Here is a 24,977-nt window from a genome sequence, read left to right as displayed (position 1 = left end):
TCAGTCGAGTTGGGCCAACTAGTAACCCAACAACATTTCTTTGTCTTTTTTTGGCCTAAACTGGGCCTAGCCATTTAGGTGGGGCTAAGATAGGTCCAGCCCGACTCAGTCGTGATGGGTTGATTGTTGGCCCAACATATCTTTTTTTTTTCTTTTCTAGTTGGGCTAATATGGGTTCACCCAGCTCACATGGTTGTTGACCTAACCAACTGACCTTGTGAATTATTTATATTGCATGTAGTATGGATTATCGTTCTGCATGCAACAACTGTGATTGTTGCAGAGAAGAGGGAAGGGGAGAGAAGAAGACTACCTAGTGTGAAGGGTATGATTATCATCACTAGTCTAGCTTGAGGATGGTGGAGGCGTTGGTGGCTCACAGTGGGGCTGGAGTTGCAGCTAGCAATCAAGGCTGGTTTTTATTGCTAGAAGAATAAACTTTTGGCAAAGAGGGAGAAGCTTATAATGGATGTTTTTGTTGCCGATGAGAAGATGAATTAGTGAAGGAGATTGGGTTATTGTTTTTCACGGTGGTGCTGAAGTGGTAGTGATTAAAAAAGCGATAGAGAGAGAGAGGAGGAAGAGACTGGCGAAGAGAAGAAGAAGAAACTTGGAAAAAAGCTAATTTTTTTCAAACTGTTGCCTTTTATTTCTTGATCATTGTCGCACCCGACATCACAGCGGTCCTAAAAATAATTCTCTTGAATTATGGAAAAAGAACAGATTTCTGGCATCTTATTTTTTTAAGAAGAAATGAATCAACAGTTTCTCATCATCAACCACCTCGGCCATTTTGTTGCAGTATGCTTTAAGATGAGTTATAGGGCATTGAATTCCCGTATATTTGACAAATTTGGGCAATCTAAACTTTTTGGGAATGACAATGTTGGGCACCAAACACATCTCTACAACCTTTATAGGATCATATAGGTGAATTCCCTCCAATGCTCTTAATCTTTGCTCTAGGGCAACTAATTTGTTCATACCATCTTCTTTTACCCTCTTGCCCTTTTGAGATTCCTTCTCTATAGAATCAATGGTAAACGACATTCTCGTGGGGTATGCTGGTTGAAAACGCATGGCTTGTTAAAAATCAGATGACAACCCATTTTCTCCCAGATTCTGTGGATTGAAGGGATTTACGAGCATAGGTTCAGGCCGAGCTATTAGTGTTACTTTTCCGGATTTATCTCTCAAGGCTTGCTCGAGTAGACTAGTAAGCCTTGCGACTTCTTCCTTAAGATTGCCCACCTCTTTTTGATGTTGGGCTTCCAATTGGGCTCTTTCTTCATTTTCCATTTGTCTTTTTCTCAAACGAGTGTTATAGATGGGTTTCAAAGGGGAACCTAATATTATGGTCACTAGTAACCCTAACTAGTCAACAGAGATTCTATGGTTCGGGACTGGTTACGTAAAAGGGAAGATATTATCACCCCTTAAACGTTCTGCCTGAGACAAACTGCATTACTAGTTTTGTCTCAAATTGCTAAATATTTATTGGTTTATGCTCTGATGGTTTACTTGCAATATTCCTGACTCTGGCGTCAGTGAATCTTCAACTACGAATAATTCCAACTTTGGCGTTGGTAAATATTACGTAGCTATAAAATAAATTTGGATCAATATTTTTATTATTGACTTTGGTGTCAGTGAATAAACAAATAAAATAAATTTATTTTTATGCATGCACATATTTTTTATTTTTCTAGCTAAATAAAATAAAATACAATGAATATAAAATAATATAAATTTAAATCGGTATTTTTATTCCTGACTCTGGCGTCAGTGAACAAACTAATAAATTTATATTATTTTGATTCATGCATACGCTTTTTTATTTTTTATTTTTTACTTTTTTTATTTTTATTTTTATTTTTTTGGGCTGGGCCCAGCTTAGCCCACATGGGCAGGGCTGGCCCAGCCAGCCCGGCCCGCCACTGGCCCAAGCTAGTGGCCTGGCCGAGCAAAAGCAACACGCGTGCGACAAGCCAAACGAAAGGCAGTAAGCTGTTGATAAATTGAAACCAAACGAAAGGCAGAGGAAGCAGCTTACCTGGTTGGCCGGAGGCGACGAAGGCGATGACATAGCTCCTTTTGTGTGGTTGAACCACGCTTGGCAGGGCACCCTTTCCACCTTGCCTTGCGCTCTTCTCTCTGGGTTTTGCGTTTCCTTTGCTTTTGGTTATCTAGCCTATTATCCCGGTTCTTTGAGATGAAGGAATGAAGACGATGGCGATGCTGGGGGTTCTTCTTTCTTTTTTTTTATTTGCAGGAGGCGATCAAGAAAACGGTGATGTTAATTTTGGTATTCTGAATTTGTTGCTTGCTTTTATCTCTGTATACTATTTTCTTTGTCTCGGTTTTCTGGGTTTTTTTCTACTCCTCCCTCCTCCTGCGAGGTCGCCTTTTGCCCAGCTTTTATAAGGCCAGAGGTCGATCGGCGCTGTAATGGTCGGCAGTAATGGCGTGGGGCATTACATTCAATGGATAAACGTCTCTGCCTTTAATGGCGGAGCCGTTGCAGAGGAAGAAGACGAGCCAACAGTTGCCTCCCCAAAACGACTCCGTTTTCCCATTCCTAAGGCTTCTTTCAATTTGGTCCTCGGAATTTTGTACTTTTGCAATCAAGCCGCTGGTTAAAATGTAATTGGATCCTTTCATTTTCGCGCTATTTTCAAGCTGGTCCTTGGATTTTAATTTTTACAATTTGGACCCCAATTAAACCCCAAATTTTGATATTTATTTAATTAAGTCCCTGATTGGATTAATTAAATTAATTCCAAGCTTAATTAAGTCCAAAAACTTATCAATTCTCCAATTAAACCCTTGATTGGATTAATTAAATTAATTTTCAAGCTTAATTAAGTCTCAAAACTTATCAATTCTTCAATTAAACCCTTAATTGGATTAATTAAATTAATTCCAAGCTCAATTAAGTCTCAAAACTTATCAATTCTTCAATTAAGCCCTTGATTGGATTAATTAGATTAATTCCAAAGCTTAATTAAACTCCAAAACTTCCAATCATGTTGCCCTTAACCCAAATTTTAATTCATTCTTTATTTTACTTGTTTTTCATCATCATTATTTTTTTATCATCATTTTTATTCTTTTAAGTAAATAAAATAATAATAGTAAAAAATTGGGTTATGACAGTTGCCCCCTCTTTATAATATTTACAATGCAAAGATATTGGAAATTTTCATTTCCCTTTAGAACGATGATAAAAGAACGCGAAGAATTTCGTGAGTGGTCTAATTGTTCCAGGCGACCTGTCCGATGTTTGAAAAATACGAGGATTTCTCATATTGGTCACATTGTAATGAGTTACCTGCCCAGTGGGAAAATACGAGGATTTTTCAAAAGTGATCACATTGTAATGGGTTACCGGCCTAGTGGAAAAATACGAGGATTTTTCAAAAGTGGTCACATTGTAATGGGTCACCTGCCTAGGGAAAAAATACGAGGATTTTTCTGGATGGTAGATTGTAATGGGTTACCTGCCCAGATGGTCACATTGTAATGGGTTACCTGCCCAGTGAAAAAATACGAGGATTTTTCAAAAGTGGTCACATTGTAATGGGTTACCTACCTAGGGAGAAAAATACGATGATTTTTTCAAAAAGTGGTCACATTGTAATGGGTTACCTGCCCAGTGAAAAAATACGAGGATTTTTTAAAAATGATCACATTGTAATGGATTACTGGCCCAATGAGAAAAATTGAGTTGATGAGGGGTGAAATTAAAAAATCACAAAACACTATTTCAATAAATAATGTTTTATAGTTATGGCTATTATGATTTAACCATGCCTTTTAGTGTTTTGTTAGTTGAAATGGAAGATTGAAAAATATTTTCCATTAACTAATCTTGTAATGATTGTTTTGAACTGAAAATGAGATGAATATTTTATTAGAAAATGTTTTCCTCATAAGAAACACGTGACACGGGCTTGACCCTAGTTAACTTTTGAGTCATATTTTAAAACTTTGATAATAATAATTTTTATCGCTTGGGTTGACCCTCATGATTTATGACTTGAGTCTTGCCCAGGTTAATCTTTGAATCGAATTTAAAAACTATGATAATAACTATTTTTATTTTTATATTGACATAGGCTTTGCCCTAGGTCATTCCATAAGTCGAGTTTTAAAACTATGATAATAATTGTTTTTATCCTTATATGAACCCGGGTTAATGATCAACTCCACACGTAACTTGGGCCTTGTCCTAAGTCGATCCTCGAATTGAATTTTAAAATTATAATAATAACCACTTTTATTATTATGCTGCTTTTCCCTAGATTGACCCTCGAGTTGGGTTTTAAAATTATTATAATAACCATTTTTACCATTATATCTCTTTGTTGGACAATTTTGAAACTGAGGGTTTTTTAATAGATATTTTAGGAACAAAGAATAATAAATATTGTATTTGGAAATATATCCACTCTATACCTTTTATTTTAAAAGTATAGAAACTCACTAAAAAATTATCTAAAGGACAAATTTATTTTTATGTTTTCATCATTGTCTCATCAACTAAACATATTTTTATTTCCAGTGTCTCTGTCCCTTCTATCTTAAGACAATAACCAAATGCCACTTTAGTTCTTGGCAAAGTTCGAAGTTAATGCTCCAACTTCATATTGGCAATGCACTTAAAAAGAAAAAACTTTCAAAGCCATTTGGGTTTAGGCCTTATTAATGCTCCATATACTATTTAGGTCTTGACCTAAACAATGACCCGAGCATTAAAGCAACAAATCTGCATAAAAATATCTTGGTGAATGAGAAGTACATCCCAGGACAACCTACAAGTATAGTTATACGTTTCTCAAAATATAGTGTTAATGTTTATTGGTAACATGCAACACATTTTAACGAAACCTTTTATTGACTCACATATCTAGCATTGCTTTATGCATGCAAACTTATGCTTTATTGACAAGTCCTCTTTATGAGTACAAACTTTTATGCAACAAGCAAGAGTTTTATTGTAAGATCTATCTACAAGTATAAACACAATCATAGAAGCCTATTTGTTCGTCAATATTTCTCCTCAACATTACACTTTCATTCATCAACCTTCTTGCCAATAACAAGATCACTTAATGAGCATTAACATTTCTACTAATAAGTTGAAACATCAAGAATTATAAATATTTGTTCACCAAGTAAAAGAGAGAGGAATATTTTTTTTAACTTGTATTTTCTATCAATTATATTACAAGTTGTTTTTCTTGTACTTGACTAGCTTAAGTATCAAAAGGTTCCCCAACCATAAAAAGACTTGTATTCCATAGGAAAAACAACACAAACTATCAGTCCATCTTTGAGTCCAAACACTAGCTCTAAACCTCTTAAGAGGCTTGTATTTCATGGGAAGAACAACACAAACTATCCAGTCCATCTTTTAGTCCAAACACCAGCCCTAAACCTCTTATTCTAGCCCATGGAAAGCACAAATTTATCATTGAAGTTTTTTAGTTTCATAACACATGTTTTAAGTTCTTTTCTTTATAGTCTCAACAATAAGGTTTTGTGAGGTTATTTTGTATTTCTAAGTGTGTATTCCACAATGCAATTGATAATGCCTTGTCTCTCTGTGTGTGTGTGTGTGTTGTTTTTCATCTAAAAAGCTAAGTGCTTTTTAATGGTTTCAAATCACAATGATAACATCTTTTTAAATTAATTTTTATTTATAGAAAAAAATACTAAATTGATGTTTTTTTAATATAAAAACCACTTGAATTGCAATACCGAATAGTCCCTAGTTTGACATTTTTAAAAAATGATGTTTTTAAGTGTTTTATGATAGTTTTAACGTGCTAATGTTAAAAATAAAAAAATAAAAAAATAATATTTTAATATATTTTTAAGCAAAAAACACTTTTAAAAAGCACAAAAAATAAAAACTAATGCACTCTCAAACACCCACTAATGATTACATGGATGAATTTTTGGTGGTGAATACAATGTGTAGTGTTTCACATTAGTCATTTACCAAAAAAAAAAACCTAGAACCATAATTTTAAAACTCAGACTAGTCTAGAAGGTTGACTTGATACCCGACAAATCTAGGGCAGGAATAAGGGCGAGTTTAAGAAAAATTAAGGAAAAGTAAAAACCTAGGTGACCTTGTAAAACACCCAGGTGATTTGGTAAAAAAATTAAATTAACCCGATAACCTAACAAAACTTGGTTGCATTTTTTAAATCAATGACATGAACCATGAACTAGATTAATCACTAGGCCATTATTAAAAATTTTGCCCAGAACATCCGCTCCACCCAATAGCCGATAAAAAGCCCATTTGAGAGTGTGGCTGTGGTTGATTTTTAAAGTGCTTTTCATTCAGAAATGCATCACATTGATATTTTTTTATTTTAAAAAAATCATTTTTGATATCAGTGTATCGAAATGATATGAAAACACAAAAAATAAAATTTAATTTGAATCATAGAAAAAAATAATTTTTTTTTAAATTTTTTCAAAAAAGCTTTTAAAATGCTTAAACAAATAGGCCTAACAGGATCTTCATCGCATGATGTCTCTCTTTAGGGTGCATTTGTTTCTCGAACTTTCCTGTGTTTGCTTGCTATTAAGAAAGTTGGTCAATGAAAAATATTTTTCGATCAACGGAAAATACTTTCCTGTTAAATGAAAATTTGGTTTGATTTTTAGGAAAATATTTTCCTTTTATTTTGGGCGGAAAACACTTAAAAGAACTTGAGAAAAATTTAAAAAATATCACATTATTTGCTGATTATGTTAAATTTGATCCTCAAACTTTTTATTGCTATATATTTTGTTTGAATCTTTTTTTTTTCCTTTAAGTTCATCCCTTAAAATTTGATTTAATTTGATTTTTATATTAACTTTGGTTTTTATTTTTATGATTGTTATTTACTTTTCTCTTCTCATTTTTAAATTGAAATTTTTTATCTATCAAATTTGGTTCTTATTATTTTAATTGTTACTTATTTTATTTAAAATAATTTATGAAATTGTTGTTATTATTATTTTAATTTCATTATCTTTCAATTTTTTTATTTATTAGATTTGATCTATATTATTTTGATTATTATTTATTTTATTTGAGATAATTTATGAAATTAGATTTTTTTCAATTCCATTCTCATTTAACTTTTTAATTTTAAGGATTTGTTCCTTATTATTTTAATAAATTTGAAAAGAATTTAATGAACTATTTTTCATAATATAATCAAATATTGAAAAATATTTTTTAATTTATTTTTATAACACTACAAAATAATTTATTTTCTAAGAAATCATTTTCTAAAAGACTATAAAAAAAGAAATTATATTTTTTTAAACAAACAGGCAAGTTAAAAGATGCTATTGGAAGGTAAGAAAATTGCAAGGGCATTTCCGTCACTCAACTCAACCCTCAAATTGAAAGCAGCGTCCACCACTCCAAAAACTCGTCTCACGCTTACCGTCCGATTAACCGTCTGGTGGGCCCATGCCAAGGGTCACCCCCCCTCTCTTAAATGCACAAAATTAAGAGATTTATCTTTAACATTTTTTTTTTTTTTTAACTATAAACACCTTTTTTTCCCAAAATAAATAAAACCCCCAAAACCCAAATCAATGTTTTATTTTTCTCCTCTGTCTCTCTGTGAAAATTGAAAAACACAAGAAACAAATCTTTTATTCTCTCTCTAAAAAACCGACTCATTGTGTGCGTCTCTCTCTCTCACGGACACCAATCGACGATTAATCCCAAAATCGACTCGTCGTCTTCCTTTCAAACGTGACCGTTCTTAACCTTACCCTCGGCGCGTCTAAGCAAAAACCGCCGCCAATACTCAAAAACCCATACCCGTTAACATTTAAACCGAAACATCCAAAACGACACCGTTGCTCTTTTCTTTTTTCAAATTCATTACCCGCCGGCGATTCGGTTCCGGCAATTTTTAAGGTGCGCCGTACACCTCTCTCCCTTTTTTCTGAAAATTATCGTGACCTGGTTAGCTAGATAAATCAGTCGTGTTATTCATTTATTGAAGGTTAGCTTCTTGTTAAATAGTCGGCTTCGATTTTCGGCACGATTTTCGCATTCCGATGTTTACTTTCGTCAATTAAACACTCCCGATTCCGAATTTAGGGTTTCCCGATCATTTAAGGTTTATAAATTGGAGTTTTAACTGTGCAGTCATTTGATTTGTGGCTTCACTCATGGATCTATAGTTTGCTTTGTTTTTATCTTCTGTTTTGTTTGTTAGTGGGCTTAGTGATTATTATGATCGGTTTCGTTTCGGTTTCTAATTATTGTTGATTGAATTGAGCCTGTTTTAATGTTTCTTTCATCTCTACTATCATTTGAACTCTTTTAGGCACTTGTTTCTGCTTCTGTTTAGTCTTTGACGGTTGGTTTCGATTCCGGAGAGGTGGGTTTTGTTCGATTTAAGTTTTTTAGGTTTTGAATACCATCATCTGGCAGTTTCAATTGTGATCAGAATGTTCTCTAGTCCTAGTTATTAAATGTATTACTGAACGAATGAGGTTTTATTATTAGAGATTCCATTATTCTGTTATCTGCTACCTTAACTATAATCTTCACTTAATAAAGATAATTTTTTCTTTTTTCAAATTTGGGTTTTATTTCTTACTAACTAATACAGTGAAGAAAGTTAAACTCTTCTCTTTGAAGACAAAAAATATCTTCTTCTTATAGTGTGGTTTTTACCAAGCACTTTGTGAAGCTTAATTTTAGTTTTTCTTCTTTGTTGTTTATTTTAATTAGTTGGTGGTTTCTAGGCGTTGTGGGGAATTGTAGGAGACAACAGAAGAAGTTACCTCCTGCATTGCATTCATAGCAAGCATTTCTGATAGGGAAAGGCGGTAAATAATTCCATGTGAGATGATGGCATTTTTCAGGAACTATACAAACGAAGCAGTTTCACAGAGTGTCCTAGAAGGAAAGAGGCAAGGTCGGGCTTTAGGTAGAATGTTGGGCAATGAGGATGTAGATATGACTTCTAGTGAAAGAGAATTGGATATGAACACAGATGTGCAATATGAAAGTGAACCGGATGATGTGGTTAGGTTGCAAAGTAATGTAGCTGCTGACCATGATGCTGGTGTGAATAATTCAGAGCTGCAGCCTTCTGGAAGGAAAAATGTGGCTGGAAAATGGGGCTCCAGTTTTTGGAAGGACTGCCAACCCATGGGTAATCCTGGGGCATCCGATTCTGGACAGGATTCCAAATCAGAGGGTAGAAATGCAGAAGGGTCAGAAGATAATGTATCAAATGGAAGGGATGATAGATTAGATTCAGAAGATGAAGAGGGGCAAAAAGAAGCGGGTAAGGGGGGGAAAGGCCATTCTGACGTCCCTGCAGATGAGATGTTGTCTGATGAATACTATGAGCAGGATGGGGAGGATCAAAGTGACTCGGTGCATTATAGGGGGTTTAGCCAGTCTGTTGATTTGAGTTCTAGGCTGCAAAAGAAGCCGGTCCCTATCAAGAATAATGTCTCCAGGAGGCCAAGAGGTTTGCACAATAGTGAAGGTTATGATGACAATAATAATGATGGCGATGCTGATTATGAGGAAGAAGTTGGTAATTTCTTTGTTATTGTTGTGCTTTCTGATTTTTTTTAATACCATTTCCACTAGAATAAGTGGTGAGATGCATGAATATCTTGTAGTAATTGGCAATTTCTTTTGCTGTTTGATGTTGGATCTATTTTCTTTTTGCTTGCAGAAGATGATCCTGATGACGCAGACTTTGACCCTGATTATGGCATTGCTAGTGGGCATGTAGGGGACAAGGTTATTACCTTTGCACCACATATCTGTTATTTGAAGCATGGTTCACTGCCTTTGTATTTTGCACAGCATGTGGATTTATCACAAAGCTTATGGGCTGATTGTCATGATTTTATAGTGCAATCTACTGCTTTAAGTCCAATGTATAATCCTTGACTTGTTTTGTCTTTACATTCTTCCATTAGTTTATTGCCTAATTTATATAATATGGCACACTTACATTTTTGTGCATGCTGCTAGATATGACAAGAAAACGCTGTAGATTCAGATTATATTGTTTGCATATTTGCATACCAATATTTTATACCAATTTTTTTTACCATGATAAAGTGCTTTTTTCTGAAATCAGGATAAAGACTGGGAGGGTGAAGATTCAGATGAAGATAATAACAGTGATGATTTGGTCATCTCAGATGGTGATGACGGTGACGATTCTTATTACACAAAGAAACCTAAGAGTAGGCAACAAGGTAAAGGTGGGCGGAATACAAAATCTGCCAAAGAGAACAAGTCATTGCATGCTTCTGGACGACAAAAGAGAGGGAAACCATCATTTGAAGAAGATGAGTATTCAGCAGAGGATTCTGACAGTGATAGTGATGCTGTTTCAAAGAACATGACCAAGAGAGGTGCACATCTTCGTAAATCTAATGCCCGGTCGACAATGTCAACAAACATTGGTGGAAGAAACAATGAGGTTCGAACTTCTAGCAGGTCGGTTCGTAAGGTGTCATATGTTGAAAGTGATGAAAGCGAAGAAATTGATGAAGGGAAAAAGAAGAAGGCCCGAAAGGTGCAGTCTACCATACTATATTTTACCACAAACCTAACTTGCTTTATTGTTTTATCTACATGATTATGATCTAGCCGGTTTGGTTAGAAATTATCATCTTATAGATCAGGGCATGTTTGTATGATGTTCTTTTTTAAATTTTCCTTTTATCTTTCTTTTCTTCAAGTTTTTAAAACTGAAAGTGCATGAGTTTTTGCAATACAAGTGAAAGTAAATTGGTCTTGTGCCCAAAATAATCAGGGTCGCCGGTCTCAACTCCATTTTTTTTTTTTGCATGCGCATGCTTGTTTGTTTCACTATGTCAGGCCTCTCTTTTTCCCCAGCCTAGCTGGTAAGCCGGGTTTTGCAATGTGTATGATTTATGCTCTCTAGGGAAATTTAGTCTGGGATATTCTTGCAGAATCCATGCATTTCTATGTTTAGCCAAATTTTTGATATTTTAATTTTTTTGTCCAAAATCCTATCAATGAGATCAGATCAGTCCTTGTGGTGTATGGTTGGAGGATTCTAGGTAGGTCTCAAATTTTTTTTTTTTTTTTGTGGTAGAGGTGAATGATGACTGGAAATCATTTGAACTAGAATTCCTAATCTTCTTTGTTCTTATTTTATATGTAATTGTACTTAAAGATTATTTTATCCTAACATTGTTCTTGTTTTTGCAATTGTGGTTGTACTTTGGATTGGATTATACTAGACTTCACAGGCTTCAGTAGTTTAATGGATCCTCTCATTACTATGTCTGCTCTTAAAGATAATTTTATCTTAACTTTTTTCTTGTTTTTGCAATTGTGGTAGTGCTTTGGATTTTATTATACTAGTCTTCACAGGCTTCAGTGCTTTAATGGATCCTCTCATTACTATGTCTGCTCTTATTACATTTCCTTATTTTTGTCTTCCCCAAAATAGGAAGAAGTTGAAGAAGAAGATGGTGACTCCATTGAAAGGGTACTGTGGCATCAGCCAAGGGGCATGGCTGAAGATGCAGTGAGGAACAATAGATCAACAGCACCTATTCTCTTGAGCCACCTGTTTGATTCTGCTCCTGATTGGAAAGAAATGGAGTTCTTGATAAAGTGGAAAGGCCAGTCACATTTGCACTGCCAATGGAAATCATTCTCTGAATTACAAAATGTATGATTACTGTATTTCTGTTGCTTATGCATGCAATTTAAGCTCTATTTTTTAGATGAATTTTTGATTGCTATAATTCTGTTCCTTATGCATGCAATTTAAGCTCTAATTTTAGATGCATTTTTTGGTTTTGATTTACGCTGCTTTGATTTTTTTTATCTGCTGTTTACGTTGCCTGATTTTCTGCCTGTTTTTTGTGTCGCCAGCTGAGTGGTTTTAAGAAGGTACTGAACTACACTAAAAAAGTGATGGAAGATGTGAGGTACAGGAGAAAATTTACACGCGAGGAGGTATGACTTTTCTTTTCATAATAGTATGTGAGAAGAAGAGGGAGAAATGTTGGGATGTGCATGGTTATATATGATAAAAAAACTCTTGATATGAGTTTACTTTGTTACCTTCTGTGGATGTGAGATATTTGTATAGAAATACACAAACATTGTTTCTACAACAATGAAATAGCTTCATATGTTGTACTAGTTTATTATTTACAAGGACCCAGAATGAATAGGTGATATAACTGGAATTTAGTTGTCTTGCAAGTCAGATGTTTATTTTTCCAAGATGGTAGTCCAACTTGGCATGTTGATACTTGTAATTATAGAAATGCACAAATGCTTGTCTTTTCAACATTATATTCCCCGATCCAAATTATCTTTCTGGTTTTACATAGTTTACTTAAATACAAATTAAATTTGCCTGACAAATTGGTTATTTGGGATAATGTTTGGTTTTCATCTATCAGATCGAGGTGAATGATGTGAGTAAGGAAATGGATTTGGATCTAATCAAGCAAAATAGTCAGGTTTATCTTTTTAGCATTACTTTATTGTGGTCTTTTTTCTCTTTTCTTTTTTATAATCTTACACTGTTTTTAAAATCTCTCACTCCAATTCTTGTTTATATGTTTTTGTAGGTGGAGAGAATTATTGCTGATCGAATCACTAAAGATAGCTCCGAAAATGTTGTGCCAGAGTATTTAGTCAAGTGGCAAGGACTCTCTTATGCTGAAGCTACTTGGTATTCTAAACTATACTAGTCTTATTATTTTTAAGTGGTACTTCTGAAAATCATATATACCTTTTTTATGCATAATTACATCATAGATGTGGTCTTTTTTGCCTGGGTTATGGAGTTCAACACCATGCTTGTGAAATTAGCTTCTTGACTATCCACTGATGAAGTAGTGGTGTATGAGTAGGTGTTTGTGATAGTTGCTCTGACATTTAATAGTTAATGATGTGTGGTACAGGGAAAAGGATTTAGACATTTCTTTTGCACAAGATGCTATTGATGAGTACAAGGTTTGGTGCAAACAAATTGTGTTTTTGGTCTTGATTTTTACAAGAAAATTTTTCCCTGGCAATTTACATGCAGAGATTTTTTGTATTCATCATTTCTTTTTCAGGCACGTGAGGCTGCAATTGCTGTACAGGGGAAAATGGTGGATCTACAGCGTAAGAAAGGAAAAGGTCTGTTACTTGGTTTTGCTGCAATTTTTTAGGGCCTTTGTTTTGGTTGAAAAGCTGGATAATTATGACATGTAATATGTGTGGTATTATAATCTAAAATGTTAAAGTTTTCTGTTCAGAAAACTGAGGGTTGATTGTTTTCACTTTGCTGCTTCATGTCACTGTCCTTCTAGCAATTTGTACTCGGTTTTATTTTTTCATGGTTGCATCATCATTTTTGTATTTTTTTTCCCTTTTCTAATAGTCAAATATCTTTTTGTTTTCTTTCAATTTCTGACTCCTATTTTTGCTAGGATAGCTCCTTATTCGATTAAAAAACTTGCACATCTTTTCAATTTTTTTCTTTGTTGTATCACGAGTGAAACCAGCTGTACTCGTTGTTACTCATGTTCCCTGCATGTTATTTAGTGTGGCACATTGCAAATATAGAAGTTAAATGAGTGAGCATTTTGTTTTCTTCTTAGCAAGTTTAAGGAAGCTTGAAGAACAGCCTGAATGGTTGAGAGGAGGAAAGCTTCGTGATTACCAGCTCGAGGGTTTGAATTTTCTAGTTAACAGGTGTGGTTATCATTTGCTTGAAGGGAAAATTGTTGATTAACTTGAAACATAATGTTATTATTAAATTTCCTAATTAGTCTCTTGCATTCGCAGTTGGAGAAACAATACAAATGTTATTTTAGCTGATGAAATGGGTCTTGGAAAAACAGTCCAGTCAGTTTCCATGCTCGGTTTTTTGCAGGTAAAGCTTTTTGCTTTTCTTTTTTCAGTCAACCTTGTAGTTTTATATCATGTTCATTTGTCATGTTACGGAAATTTCTTTTTTTTTCCATTTGCAGAATGGGCAGCAGATCTCTGGGCCTTTTCTTGTTGTTGTACCTTTATCCACTTTGTCTAACTGGGCTAAAGAATTTAGAAAGTGGCTTCCTGATATGAATGTTATAGTATATGTTGGTACACGTGCTAGTCGAGAGGTTAGTCATATTTTCTTGTCTTTGAGGTAAATGTATTTAGTTTAATTGGGTGTTAATGTTGGCATTCAATCTTTAATTTCTTTCTGCAATATAAATTATATTTTTGGATCTTAAAAATTATAAGATTTGTTTAAGTTATTGTTATATCACTATCACTATTATTTGTTATTTATCATGTGACATTCTATCAACTATAAGCACTTAGAAGGTTCAAAGATTGTACAAACTGCTGGTTTTATCTTATCAGTGCTGGTAAATGAGAACCATAATAGTTCGACCACAGAGTTCCAGAAGTAATAAAAAAAATCAATCTAAAAGTTACTTTAATTTCTTGGTTTCTTGTCAGTGTCATGCCCAGGTACTTTTAGGGTCACTTATCTAGGAATCAATCAAGGATATTGGGATGCTTTATCATTTTGATCCAGATCATCTTCCTTTTCACTTTTTAGAAATATTTCATATTCTCAAGCTCTGTTCTGTGTAATTTCTTTGTTCTAATGGCGCGTTCTTCTTTTATCCAAAAATAAAAAAGAAATTGTTGCTTATCAAGTGGTCCATGCTATTAAAGCTCAAGTTTCCAAAATCTCTTGATCTGGGGAAGGTGTGGGATAGCTGAAAGCTCAAAAGCCCTGATTTAGTTGTCATTGTGACAACTGTATATGCGTGCCACTAGCCTTTTTTTTTTCCCTTGAGAAGCGCTGATGGTTGACCATACTCAGTCAACTGCGGGGTGGGGGGAACTTTTGATGTCTTTGTTAATAGAAGTGTAATCCATGCTGGAAGCCATGACCTCATGATCTGGTTCATCACCATGATGCAAACATTGTCTTCCATGACCTAAGAAAATCTTGCACCAGTAGCATTCTCCGGCACCAGTGCATGATGCCTCAATAGTTGATTAGTTTGGGTCTGTGTAACTCTCATACTGTCATGTGACAGGGCTTTTGGATTTCTCTCCTTTGTTTCCTTCTGAGACTTGGGGTTTGTTATCCACTGGTATGGTCAAAACTCCAACCCAGAGTCTTAATGGCCTCATTCTTTTAACAAACGGGATGGTAGGGATAAAGACCCAGATAGAAAAGGATTTTGGTTTCTGCCACCAATAGTTGTTGTGCTCTTTTATCTGATCCCAAGATGTTTTGTGGCTTGGTTCCAGGTTTGTCAGCAGCATGAATTTTACAATGATAAGAAAGTTGGGCGGCCTATAAAATTCAGTACTCTGCTGACCACATATGAAGTTGTTTTGAAGGATAAGGCAGTGCTTTCTAAGATCAAGTGGAATTATTTAATGGTTGATGAAGCTCATAGGTTAAAGAACAGTGAAGCGCAGTTGTACACAACTCTTTTGGTAGTGGCATTTCCCAAATAATTTTGTTCTGCATTTGTATGCATGCTGTGATTGATTCTTTTGGTTGTTATTAGGATATGTCATTTTTTTCCTCTACAGGAATTTAGCACCAAGAACAAGTTGCTAATTACTGGCACTCCATTACAGAACAGTGTGGAAGAGCTATGGTATTTATTTATTTTCTCAATTCCACTACTATAATTTCTGATAGTCAAACTTAAATTATTGTGTGCCAAATTCATGCCCAGATGTAATAACTATGAAGGCCTGTGAAGTTTAGGAAACTGTTTATAGCATAGATTTTTTTCATATAATCTTTATTTTACCACCTTTTGAGATAAGAGCTGCTCATGCATTCACATGTTCTACTCACGTTTTTTTTTGTATTTCTTTCATTTAACTCTCATTTAGGCACATTATTAAACATGCCCGAACAAAGCACCTTTTGTCTGGGGAGAACTGATGATACTAATCATGATATTTTAATGTTGGTCAGATCTATTTTTGTGCATACTTTGCATTTGGAAATCTTTAGGAGGTGATTGATCTGTTGGTTCTGCTGATTGTTTACAATAGCTTGCAAACCAGCATTACATGAGAGCCGTCTTCATTGCTTTGTTTTGTAAAATGAAGTTCATTGATGATTATTATTTTTTGTGACCTTTTCCTATAAAGTGTTTCCTCCCTCAGTTGCTGCATATCTCTCTTGTTTGCTTGCACCAATTGATTTTTTGTTTTTTCTCATAATATGCTAGGGCTTTGCTTCATTTCCTTGATCCTGACAAGTTTAGGAGCAAGGATGATTTTATTCACAATTATAAGAATCTTAGCTCTTTTAATGAAATTGAGGTACAGTACGCTGTCATTTTTGCTCATCGCTGTTGGCATACACATATTGTTCTTCGCATAAATGATTTTCTTTTGTTTTTCTTTTTAGCTCGCTAATCTTCACATGGAATTGAGGCCTCACATTCTCAGAAGAGTCATCAAGGATGTGGAGAAATCCTTGCCTCCAAAAATAGAGCGCATTCTGAGGGTTGAAATGTCTCCTCTACAGAAACAGTGAGTGATGTTTTCAATTTGTGATAAAAGGACATTCTTCTGGATTGTTTGTTCACAACTTTTGTAATTTGTTGGGTTTGCATGTGTTCAGATACTATAAATGGATTTTGGAACGTAACTTCCAGGACCTGAACAAAGGAGTTCGTGGGAATCAGGTTAGTATCTATGATGAAGTTATGGATATTATCCCTTAACTCTAGGCTTGGAAAGTAAGTTTTACAGCTATTTGTGACATCACTAGAATTTCAAGTCAAAACATTCTTGATGATGCTCTATCTGTTGGGATTGAAAAGATGGCAGAGGCACTGCTTTCATGGATAAGAACTGACTGAAGTTATATGCTCCTTTGTATTGTGTTGAAAATTGACAGTATCAGTTTTATGTTTTCAGGTCTCACTTCTGAATATTGTGGTAGAGTTGAAGAAATGCTGCAATCACCCTTTCCTATTTGAAAGTGCAGATCATGGTTATGGCGGGGACATCAGTACCAATGATAGCAGTAAACTGGAGAGGATTATCTTAAGCAGTGGAAAGCTAGTTATACTTGACAAACTACTTGTCAGATTGCACAAGACAAAACATCGTGTCCTGATTTTTTCCCAGGTTTTTTTCAAAAGCATTTTTGTTGTTATGCCCCTTGGACAGACATATTTTCTGACTGTATGTTATTTAGGCATGCCTTCTAACTATAAATGATATTATGATCTCTTTCATTTTGGGTCAGCCTCTCAGTTAAATGTGGATAAGCTGATTAATTATCTGGAGGGTAAACAATGGTCGCTTCAACATTTTCTTATGTTATTGGTATACAATTTACAATTTTAAAATTTAATGAAACTTATTTTCTTGACAAACAGCATGTTCAATTGATATCAGGCATTTTCTTGATATTCGTGATTTATTGTCTTTAGTTAAATTTGGATAATTTGGTATAGCAGGGAACAAATATTGCATATGGACGTCAGCCTTTGTTTAGTAGATAAATTGTTTGGGCATTTGCCAGGTACCAGGGCTGTCTACTTGGGAACTGCTTATACTCACCTTCCTTGACACATCTTCTTTTCCACTCTTAAAATTCCATTCTATCTCACAAATCAAGACAAGTACCAAGTTCTAGCCTGAAATGACATGTAGCTGAAGTCTTTGCAGTGGGTTGTGATGATAATTTTATGCGTGTTATGATGATTATTGTGTCAAATTGAGTTTAATCATGTAAATATCCATTATAGAAACATTGTCTTGGATGCATTATTTGAACTAATTTATTTCAACTTAATTGGCACATAGACATGAAGTGACTAATGAATTGTGGTATTAACCAACTGCTGCAGATGGTCAGAATGTTGGATATACTGTCTCAGTACATGTCACTCAGAGGGTTCCAGTTTCAAAGGCTTGATGGTAGCACAAAGGCTGAGTTGCGTCAGCAGGCAATGGACCATTTCAATGCACCTGGCAGTGATGATTTCTGCTTCCTTCTTTCAACTCGGGCTGGTGGGTTAGGCATCAATCTTGCAACTGCTGACACAGTTATAATATTTGATTCAGACTGGAATCCTCAAAATGACCTGCAGGTTGGAGCACAACAACAACCTTTTTCCTTCATGTCTTCCTGTTGAATTATTTAGGGGAAACATACATTGCTTAACTTAATCGTTTGATGATGTATCAGGCAATGAGTAGAGCTCATAGGATTGGGCAGCAAGAAGTTGTTAACATCTATAGATTTGTGACAAGCAAAAGCGTTGAGGAAGATATCCTAGAGAGAGCTAAGAAAAAGATGGTAGTTTTGTGAAGCTGATGTCTATTAGTGCTTCTCATTTCTTTCATCCTAACAGTCGTTATTTGCAGAGACACACAAAAACAATAGTCATTTAAAATTTTGACATTCTGTGATGCTGTCTAATAATATGCAACTCGGTTATTTTACTTGTCTTTTGTGCTGCATGTGTTCTTTACAGGTTCTTGACCATTTGGTGATCCAAAAACTGAACGCAGAGGGTAGATTGGAAAAGAAAGAAGCAAAAAAAGGGAGTTATTTTGACAAAGTAAGAACACAATCAAACCATAGTTGTGTCCATGTTTTTTTGGTACTAGCCTATATTTCTAAGCATAAATATGGGTATTGAACTGTAGGTTGAGTTCTTCTTTTTATGATTTTTGTGATATTCTAAAATTCTGCTATTTGCTGCTGCATTATCGTCCCTTGGAACTATTGCACATAAATTTTTTTCCGCCTTTTTTGATTGCAGAATGAGCTCTCAGCAATTTTAAGATTTGGGGCCGAGGAACTTTTTAAAGAGGACAATGATGAAGAAAGTAAGAAAAGACTCTTGAGTATGGATATTGATGAAATTCTTGAACGAGCGGAGAAAGTTGAAGAGAAGGAAGCTGAAGGAGAGGATGGGAATGAATTGTTGGGTGCTTTTAAGGTAAGTAAATAACTTGTTATTTTCACTGTTAGAATGCTGCCGCCTGCCTATTTATGTACTCTCTCTATTTTGATTATATCCAGGCTGCCGCCACATTTACTTTGGGGTAGTTTTAAGAGTGTAAAAAGTGGGTAAAATGATAGTTTAAAAATTGTATCATGCACCCCAACATCAAATTGATTTTGAATTAAATTGAACTAAACTAAGTATTGTGCATCACGGGTCCAATACCTGGATGTACGGGAGAGAAATATTGGTTATAAGTTCGATGAAGATAGAGAATGCTGAATAGGACAAATTTCCTCACTTGAATTGTTGGGTGCTTTTAAGGTAAGAAAAGTTTTTGTTGCCCATTCATCCTTTTTGTGAGTGCGGTAACTTCTGCTTTTAGGTGTTTTTTAAAAGTGCATTTACTTTGGAAAAAATATCAAATTGATGTTTTTTTAGTGTTTTTTGATGATATGTGCTGATATAAAAAAAAATTATATATAAAAAAAATCATTTTGATGCTTTTTTAGGTGAAAAACACTTTTAAAAAATACCCCACACCACAATACCAAACATGCACCAAAGTAAGCACAACCTCAATTGTGTATGGAGACATTTTATTTGGTGGATGTGGAGGTGGGTGGGTGCTGGTTTGCATAGGGATGCATTGTCATATTTATTGATGCCCTTACAATTAAGTTTGCTGATTGATTTAATTTTTGGATTTTATTCAGGTTGCAAATTTTTGTAGTGCTGAAGATGATGGGAGTTTCTGGAGTCGATGGATAAAACCAGATGCTGTAACTGAGGCTGAAGTATGCATCTCTTTTGCTGAATTTGATTTAAGATTTTATAGATTTGACCACTTAAACATTTTTTTTTTTAATATGACTAGTGAATTTCAGTTCATTTTTTTTGCAACTATCACAGCTTTTATTTGAGTAATATTTTTTTGCAGGAAGCTTTAGCTCCTCGGGCTGCAAGAAATATTAAGAGTTACAAGGAGGATAATCAACCTGAGAGAAGTAATGAGAGAAGTAACAAACGGAAAAAGAAAGGTTTGGAAGCATCAGAACCACAGGAGAGAGTGCAGAAGCGTCGCAAAGCAGATTATTCTACCCCCCTAGCATCAATGATTGAGGGAGCATCCGCTCAAGTAAGAGAATGGTCTCATGGGAATCTGCCTAAGAGAGATGCTTTACGTTTTTCTCGTGTGGTATGGCTCTTAATTTATCTTTTGAATTTCTTAGATTGTTAAAAGTGAAAACAAATCCTTGTTTTAGACAGTCTAGAGCCTCGCATACCTACATTTTCTGTTATTGGATTTGTCAAGTAATAACCAATGTTTTCAGATTCCTCAACTAGTTTTGCAATTTAATTTATACTATAATCAGCAAATTCATCCTTTGTAGATAATTTCAGCCTTCTTACTTTCTTAATGCTAGGATTGGTTTTTAACCCTCATTTCTTTCTTATGTTGTGAATTTGTTGGTAGAATATTGTTTTTCTTTTCTTCCCCTTATTTTTTCCAACTCGCTAGACAAATTTAGCCAGTCAGAATCAGTTTTCTTATTTTTCTGACCTGCCATTGTCATCCTAATGGAAAACTTGCTGAAATGCGAGAACGGGTCAAGCTTGGAGTGCTTCTGCCATCTTGGAAGTTTATGAGACAGCTCTTTTTTCTTGCCTTTTTTTTTCATTTTAATTAACAGATGTAGCTGCTGGCCTTTCCTTCTTAAATCTTGGATTGTCTCTCTTTTCTTATCGTTTTGAATTAGGTGATGAAGTTCGGGAACTTGAACCAAATAGACTTGATAGTTGAGGAGGTTGGTGGAACAGTGGCAGCAGCCCCCCCTGAAGAACAGATAGAGCTTTTTGATGCTTTGGTTGAAGGTTGTAGAGAAGCAGTTGAAGTTGGAAATCTGGACCCAAAGGTTGGTTTTCTGACAATGCACACTGTTTGTTGGGGCTGCATCTTGTCTGTATGTGGTTGAATACCATAATAAGTTTCTCTGATACAACAATTTCAAATGGGATTTACTTCAGGGTCCTTTGTTGGATTTTTTTGGTGCCGCTGTGAAGGCAAATGATCTATTGAGCCGTGTGCAAGTACTTCAGCTGCTAGCAAAGCGAATTAGCCGTTATGAAAATCCCATTGCACAATTTCGAGTTTTGACGGACCTGAAGCCTTCAAACTGGTCTAAGGGATGTGGCTGGAATCAGAGTACGTGTTTCCTGTTTTTTGTATTATTATCTTAGAGGATAATGATAGATTGGTTTCCTTTAGCTGATTGGTTATGGTATTTCCTTAGTTGATGATGCGAGGTTGCTTCTGGGAATTCACTTTCATGGATTTGGCAATTGGGAGAAGATACGGTTAGATGAAAGGCTTGGCCTTTCGAAGAAGATTGCTCCAGCCGAACTCCAGCATCATGAGACCTTTCTACCACGTGCTCCAAACTTGAAGGAACGTGCTAATGCACTCCTGGAGATGGTAAGCTATGATTCAGAAAGCAGGAAAACCCAAAAGTAATGCAGGGCTTTCTTTATGCCTTCATCCAGTTTCTTGCAGTCAGCCTTGCTAAGTTATGTTTCCATTATGCTTTTATGCTATGTTCTATTGTGAAACTTGAGGTTACCATTCAAACAATTGCCACAGCAGACACAAGTCTATTCATCTAGCTAGCTTCATAGTTCCACGGACAATTGTGCAAGCTCAAGTCTTGAAATTCGCAGCCAACCTTACAATACTTGTATACTATGTTTATTGTTAAACTTCTGGTTACCATTTAAAAATTGCCAGAGCATACATGAGTAAATTAATTGAGCAAGCTACGCAGTTTGGCAGACAAAAGTGTGCAGGCTCAAGACTTGAAGTTTCATCATCTGTTGCTTATAATATGCTTGTCTAAATATGGAAGTAATTCCATAAGTGCTTCCCTGTTTTTTAATTGTTCATTACAGTTCTATCTCACATCTAATTACAAAGTGCAGTGGATTTTATGTTCTGATACCTCTCCTTTTCAATCAGGAACTTGCAGCTGTTGGTGGAAAGAATGCAAATGCTAAGGGTGGTCGGAAGGCCTCCAAGAAGGAGAGAGAGAATGTTTTGAACTTCTCTGCAGCTCGGGGCAGGGACAAGAAAGTGAAGCCTGGGTCTGTAATGGTGAGTGTACAAACAAACAAGAACAGGCCTCAGAGACCCCAGAGAGTTGAACAGTTAGCAAAAGAGGAGGGTGAGATGTCAGACAATGAGGAATTATGTGAGCAGTTCAAGGAAGTAAAATGGATGGAATGGTGTGAAGAAGTCATGTTTGATGAAATTAAAACCCTGAAACGTCTTAACAAGTTGCAGACTACCAGTGCTGACCTTCCAAAGGAAAAGGTACAACATCTTTTGTTCTGATAGTCCATTGTCTAGCAATTTTTAGTCCATTGTCTAGCAATTTTTATTTTTGTATGCTAGAAGTTTATGTTCAACCTTATCTTGCAGGTGCTTTCAAAAATAAGGAATTATTTACAGCTTATTGGACGGAGAATAGACCAAATTGTCTACGAATACGAGGCAGAGCTTTATAAACAAGATAGTATGTGTTTCTCCATCCTGCACATATTCAATTACTTTTGGTGCTCTGCCACTTATTTTCTTTTAAATCAATGTCTTCTCAGGAATGACTATGCGATTATGGAAGTACGTTTCAACTTTTTCAAATTTATCCGGTGAGAGACTTCGTCAGATTTATTCGAAACTTAAACAAGAGCAAGAGGAAGATGCAGGGGTTGGACCATCTCATGCCAATGGTGCTGCATATGGTTCTGTTGACAAAGACGGTGATTCCAACAATTTTCCACCCCTTTCTCGTAATTTTGAGAGGCAAAGAGGGTATAAAAATGCATCAGCCTATCCAATGTCAGAACCAATAAACAGAGGTCATGATGCTGGGAAATTTGAAGCGTGGAAACGACGCAGAAGAGCTGAAGCTGATATTCAACCCCAATTTCAGCCCCCCTTACAAAGACCTATTAGTAATGGTACCCGTTTATCTGACCCTAACTCATTGGGGATTCTTGGGGCTGGACCAGCTGATAATAGGCCTTTTATTGAGAGACCTCTTCGAGCACGTCAAACTGGTTTTACTCCAAAACAAAATTTCACTTCAGGTATAAAGTAGGCTTAGTGGAAGGAGAGCAACTGGTTAAAAAGGCTTCAGCCTGTATGTTTCCCCTAGCCGGTTACTTCTTGAGTCATTGGCTATACTGTGGAATTCTTTTCAAACATCACGGTAAGAAGGTGCCAATTCCTATTTGGTTTCTTTCTGGCTTAACTGAAATATCCTTTGGATGAGGAATCTGCATAATTGTACAAAAGGCAAGCCGAGGGAATGGCCAAAATCAATTGACATGAGCAAGATGCATGTGGTTGTGCTACAATTTTTTGTTTGTTAGGAAATGAGTCAAGTAATTTGTTTTACGAATATAGTGAAAGAGTTAGGGAAAGAAATATTAAAATCTCATTCAATTTGAAATATACATAAATGAGCGGAACATCTTCATTCGCCTTTAGAGAAGTGTACATTATCATTTTTGCATAATTTTCCTTCCATTTTACCTTTAATAATTTCAGTTTTTCAATATTATGAACCTTGTGTTAGTCTTGTCTGACACTAATAAAACTTGTAATTGTGCTGATGGTTGAGTTCTGTTTCTGGCATTTTGTTGGATTTTAGCTTTGCTTCTGATGTGGTATTATTATTGTCTGCTTTTAAACTGATCCAGCTCTACTATACACATGACAGTAGTGTTAGATAATGCCTTTTTTTTCACTTTTCATTTTGCTTTCTGCTATATGACGCTGCAAGTTATTTTTCAGTCTATATGAAGTGCTGGGATGTATACTTGCCCTCACCTTTATAATGCAGAAAAATGAAATTGCCTTGGCCATGGATCAGAGGTGAAAACTGAAAAGCTGCTGTTATCACCTATGAATGTAGGTGGAGTCAAGAGAGACTACCCAAAAGCTGTAGACAGATATGTGAGGTGCTGTTATGACCTCGCTTTCCTGTTTTCCTTGTGGAGTTCTGTGTTGACCGATGCTATCTGTTATAAACTAGGCTAATTTTAACATCTGGGAGTGCTTTGCATTAGAATTGTGGAATGTTGGTATCTGCAAACTTGAAATTGAGATTTTCCTCTGTGCGAGCAACTACGTCTTGATGATGCAAATAGCTATTTGTCGATTAAGTGGTCCGCCCTTCCATATCGTTGATGCTACTTTTTCCCAGGATTTCAGATGTTGAAAGGTTATTAGTTCTCGTGCTCCTGTATATTAAACCCTAGTCTGGGTCTAATTTTTTCAGAAGCTGTGCTGCATGTCCATTCAATTGCTTGTAGAGTTTGTCCAGCGCAATGGTCTTTTGACCCTCTTCTTCTTCCCGCATGCTCGCGGACAAACCTTTTAATTGAAAGTATGGATGCTAGCTTGTCCACAGAGGGTCGATTAATCTAATATCATTAATCATCTAGCCATTAATTGTTTGTACCAGATAATCTGCCTCCTGCTAGTGCGGGTTGTTTTTGTTTTCATCCTAGCTGGGGCACGGGATTAGTCACAGTAACTTGTCAGAAGAGTTTTCTCATGTTTGGAGGACAACTAGGAAAGCTGTAATTCCTGAAGATTATAAATTGCCGGATATTTTTGTTTTCCTGAAGTGTGCAGGGTCATTAATTTTTTTTTTTTTGTCAATTTAAGTAACTTAATCTCACTTGTATGGCTGGAAATTTGTGAAAGACATGAGGGCAAAATAACACCACCGTATCATATCGTTCACGAGAGGCCACACAAGGGAAGTAATCTCCAGAAAAAAAAAAAAAGTAAGGGAGCCCCACAAAGTCCAACCGTCAAAAAACTCAAGGCAGAAACAAGTGTGATGAAAAGGAAGTATAAGGAACAAGATTGAAAGGTGCTGTGTGGTCATAAA

General features: G+C 35.5%; 1 protein-coding gene across 4 annotated transcripts; it reads left to right on the top strand.

Annotated features, from left to right (window-relative positions):
• The first annotated feature begins 7,610 nt into the window (after window positions 1-7,610).
• On the top strand, window positions 7,611-23,686 carry LOC118033012 (protein CHROMATIN REMODELING 5). Of its 4 annotated transcripts, none has more exons than XM_035037841.2 (31): window positions 7,611-7,948; window positions 8,788-9,593; window positions 9,738-9,805; window positions 10,152-10,595; window positions 11,502-11,726; window positions 11,933-12,016; window positions 12,472-12,531; window positions 12,643-12,746; window positions 12,979-13,030; window positions 13,135-13,198; window positions 13,663-13,756; window positions 13,850-13,937; window positions 14,035-14,169; window positions 15,326-15,517; window positions 15,617-15,684; window positions 16,273-16,366; window positions 16,455-16,579; window positions 16,671-16,734; window positions 16,970-17,182; window positions 17,911-18,153; window positions 18,252-18,362; window positions 18,541-18,627; window positions 18,832-19,011; window positions 19,734-19,814; window positions 19,958-20,215; window positions 20,778-20,933; window positions 21,046-21,223; window positions 21,312-21,493; window positions 22,031-22,384; window positions 22,493-22,586; window positions 22,669-23,686. In XM_035037841.2, exons 2-31 carry the CDS (start codon window positions 8,891-8,893, stop codon window positions 23,169-23,171), a joined length of 5,304 nt encoding a protein of 1,767 aa, XP_034893732.1. In that variant the 5' UTR covers window positions 7,611-7,948; window positions 8,788-8,890; the 3' UTR covers window positions 23,172-23,686. The 4 variants fall into 4 exon arrangements, with proteins under 4 accessions (XP_034893732.1, XP_073265029.1, XP_034893731.1 ...); XM_073408928.1 differs by having other exon boundaries at window positions 8,774-9,593; window positions 9,741-9,805; XM_035037840.2 differs by having other exon boundaries at window positions 8,774-9,593.
• The last annotated feature ends 1,291 nt before the right edge of the window (window positions 23,687-24,977 follow it).

This window comes from Populus alba, chromosome 1 (assembly GCF_005239225.2).
Source record: "Populus alba chromosome 1, ASM523922v2, whole genome shotgun sequence".
Taxonomy (NCBI): domain Eukaryota; kingdom Viridiplantae; phylum Streptophyta; class Magnoliopsida; order Malpighiales; family Salicaceae; genus Populus; species Populus alba.
This window is presented reverse-complemented; position numbering and strand designations above follow the sequence as displayed.

Bases quoted from the DNA above. Each gene is read 5' to 3' on its own strand.
- LOC118033012 (XM_035037841.2), top strand. From the start codon at position 8,891: ATGATGGCATTTTTCAGGAACTATACAAACGAAGCAGTTTCACAGAGT. The intron at 11,727-11,932 runs GTATGATTACTG...TTGTGTCGCCAG, and splicing joins CATTCTCTGAATTACAAAAT to CTGAGTGGTTTTAAGAAGGT. The intron at 20,934-21,045 runs GTTGGTTTTCTG...GATTTACTTCAG, and splicing joins TTGGAAATCTGGACCCAAAG to GGTCCTTTGTTGGATTTTTT.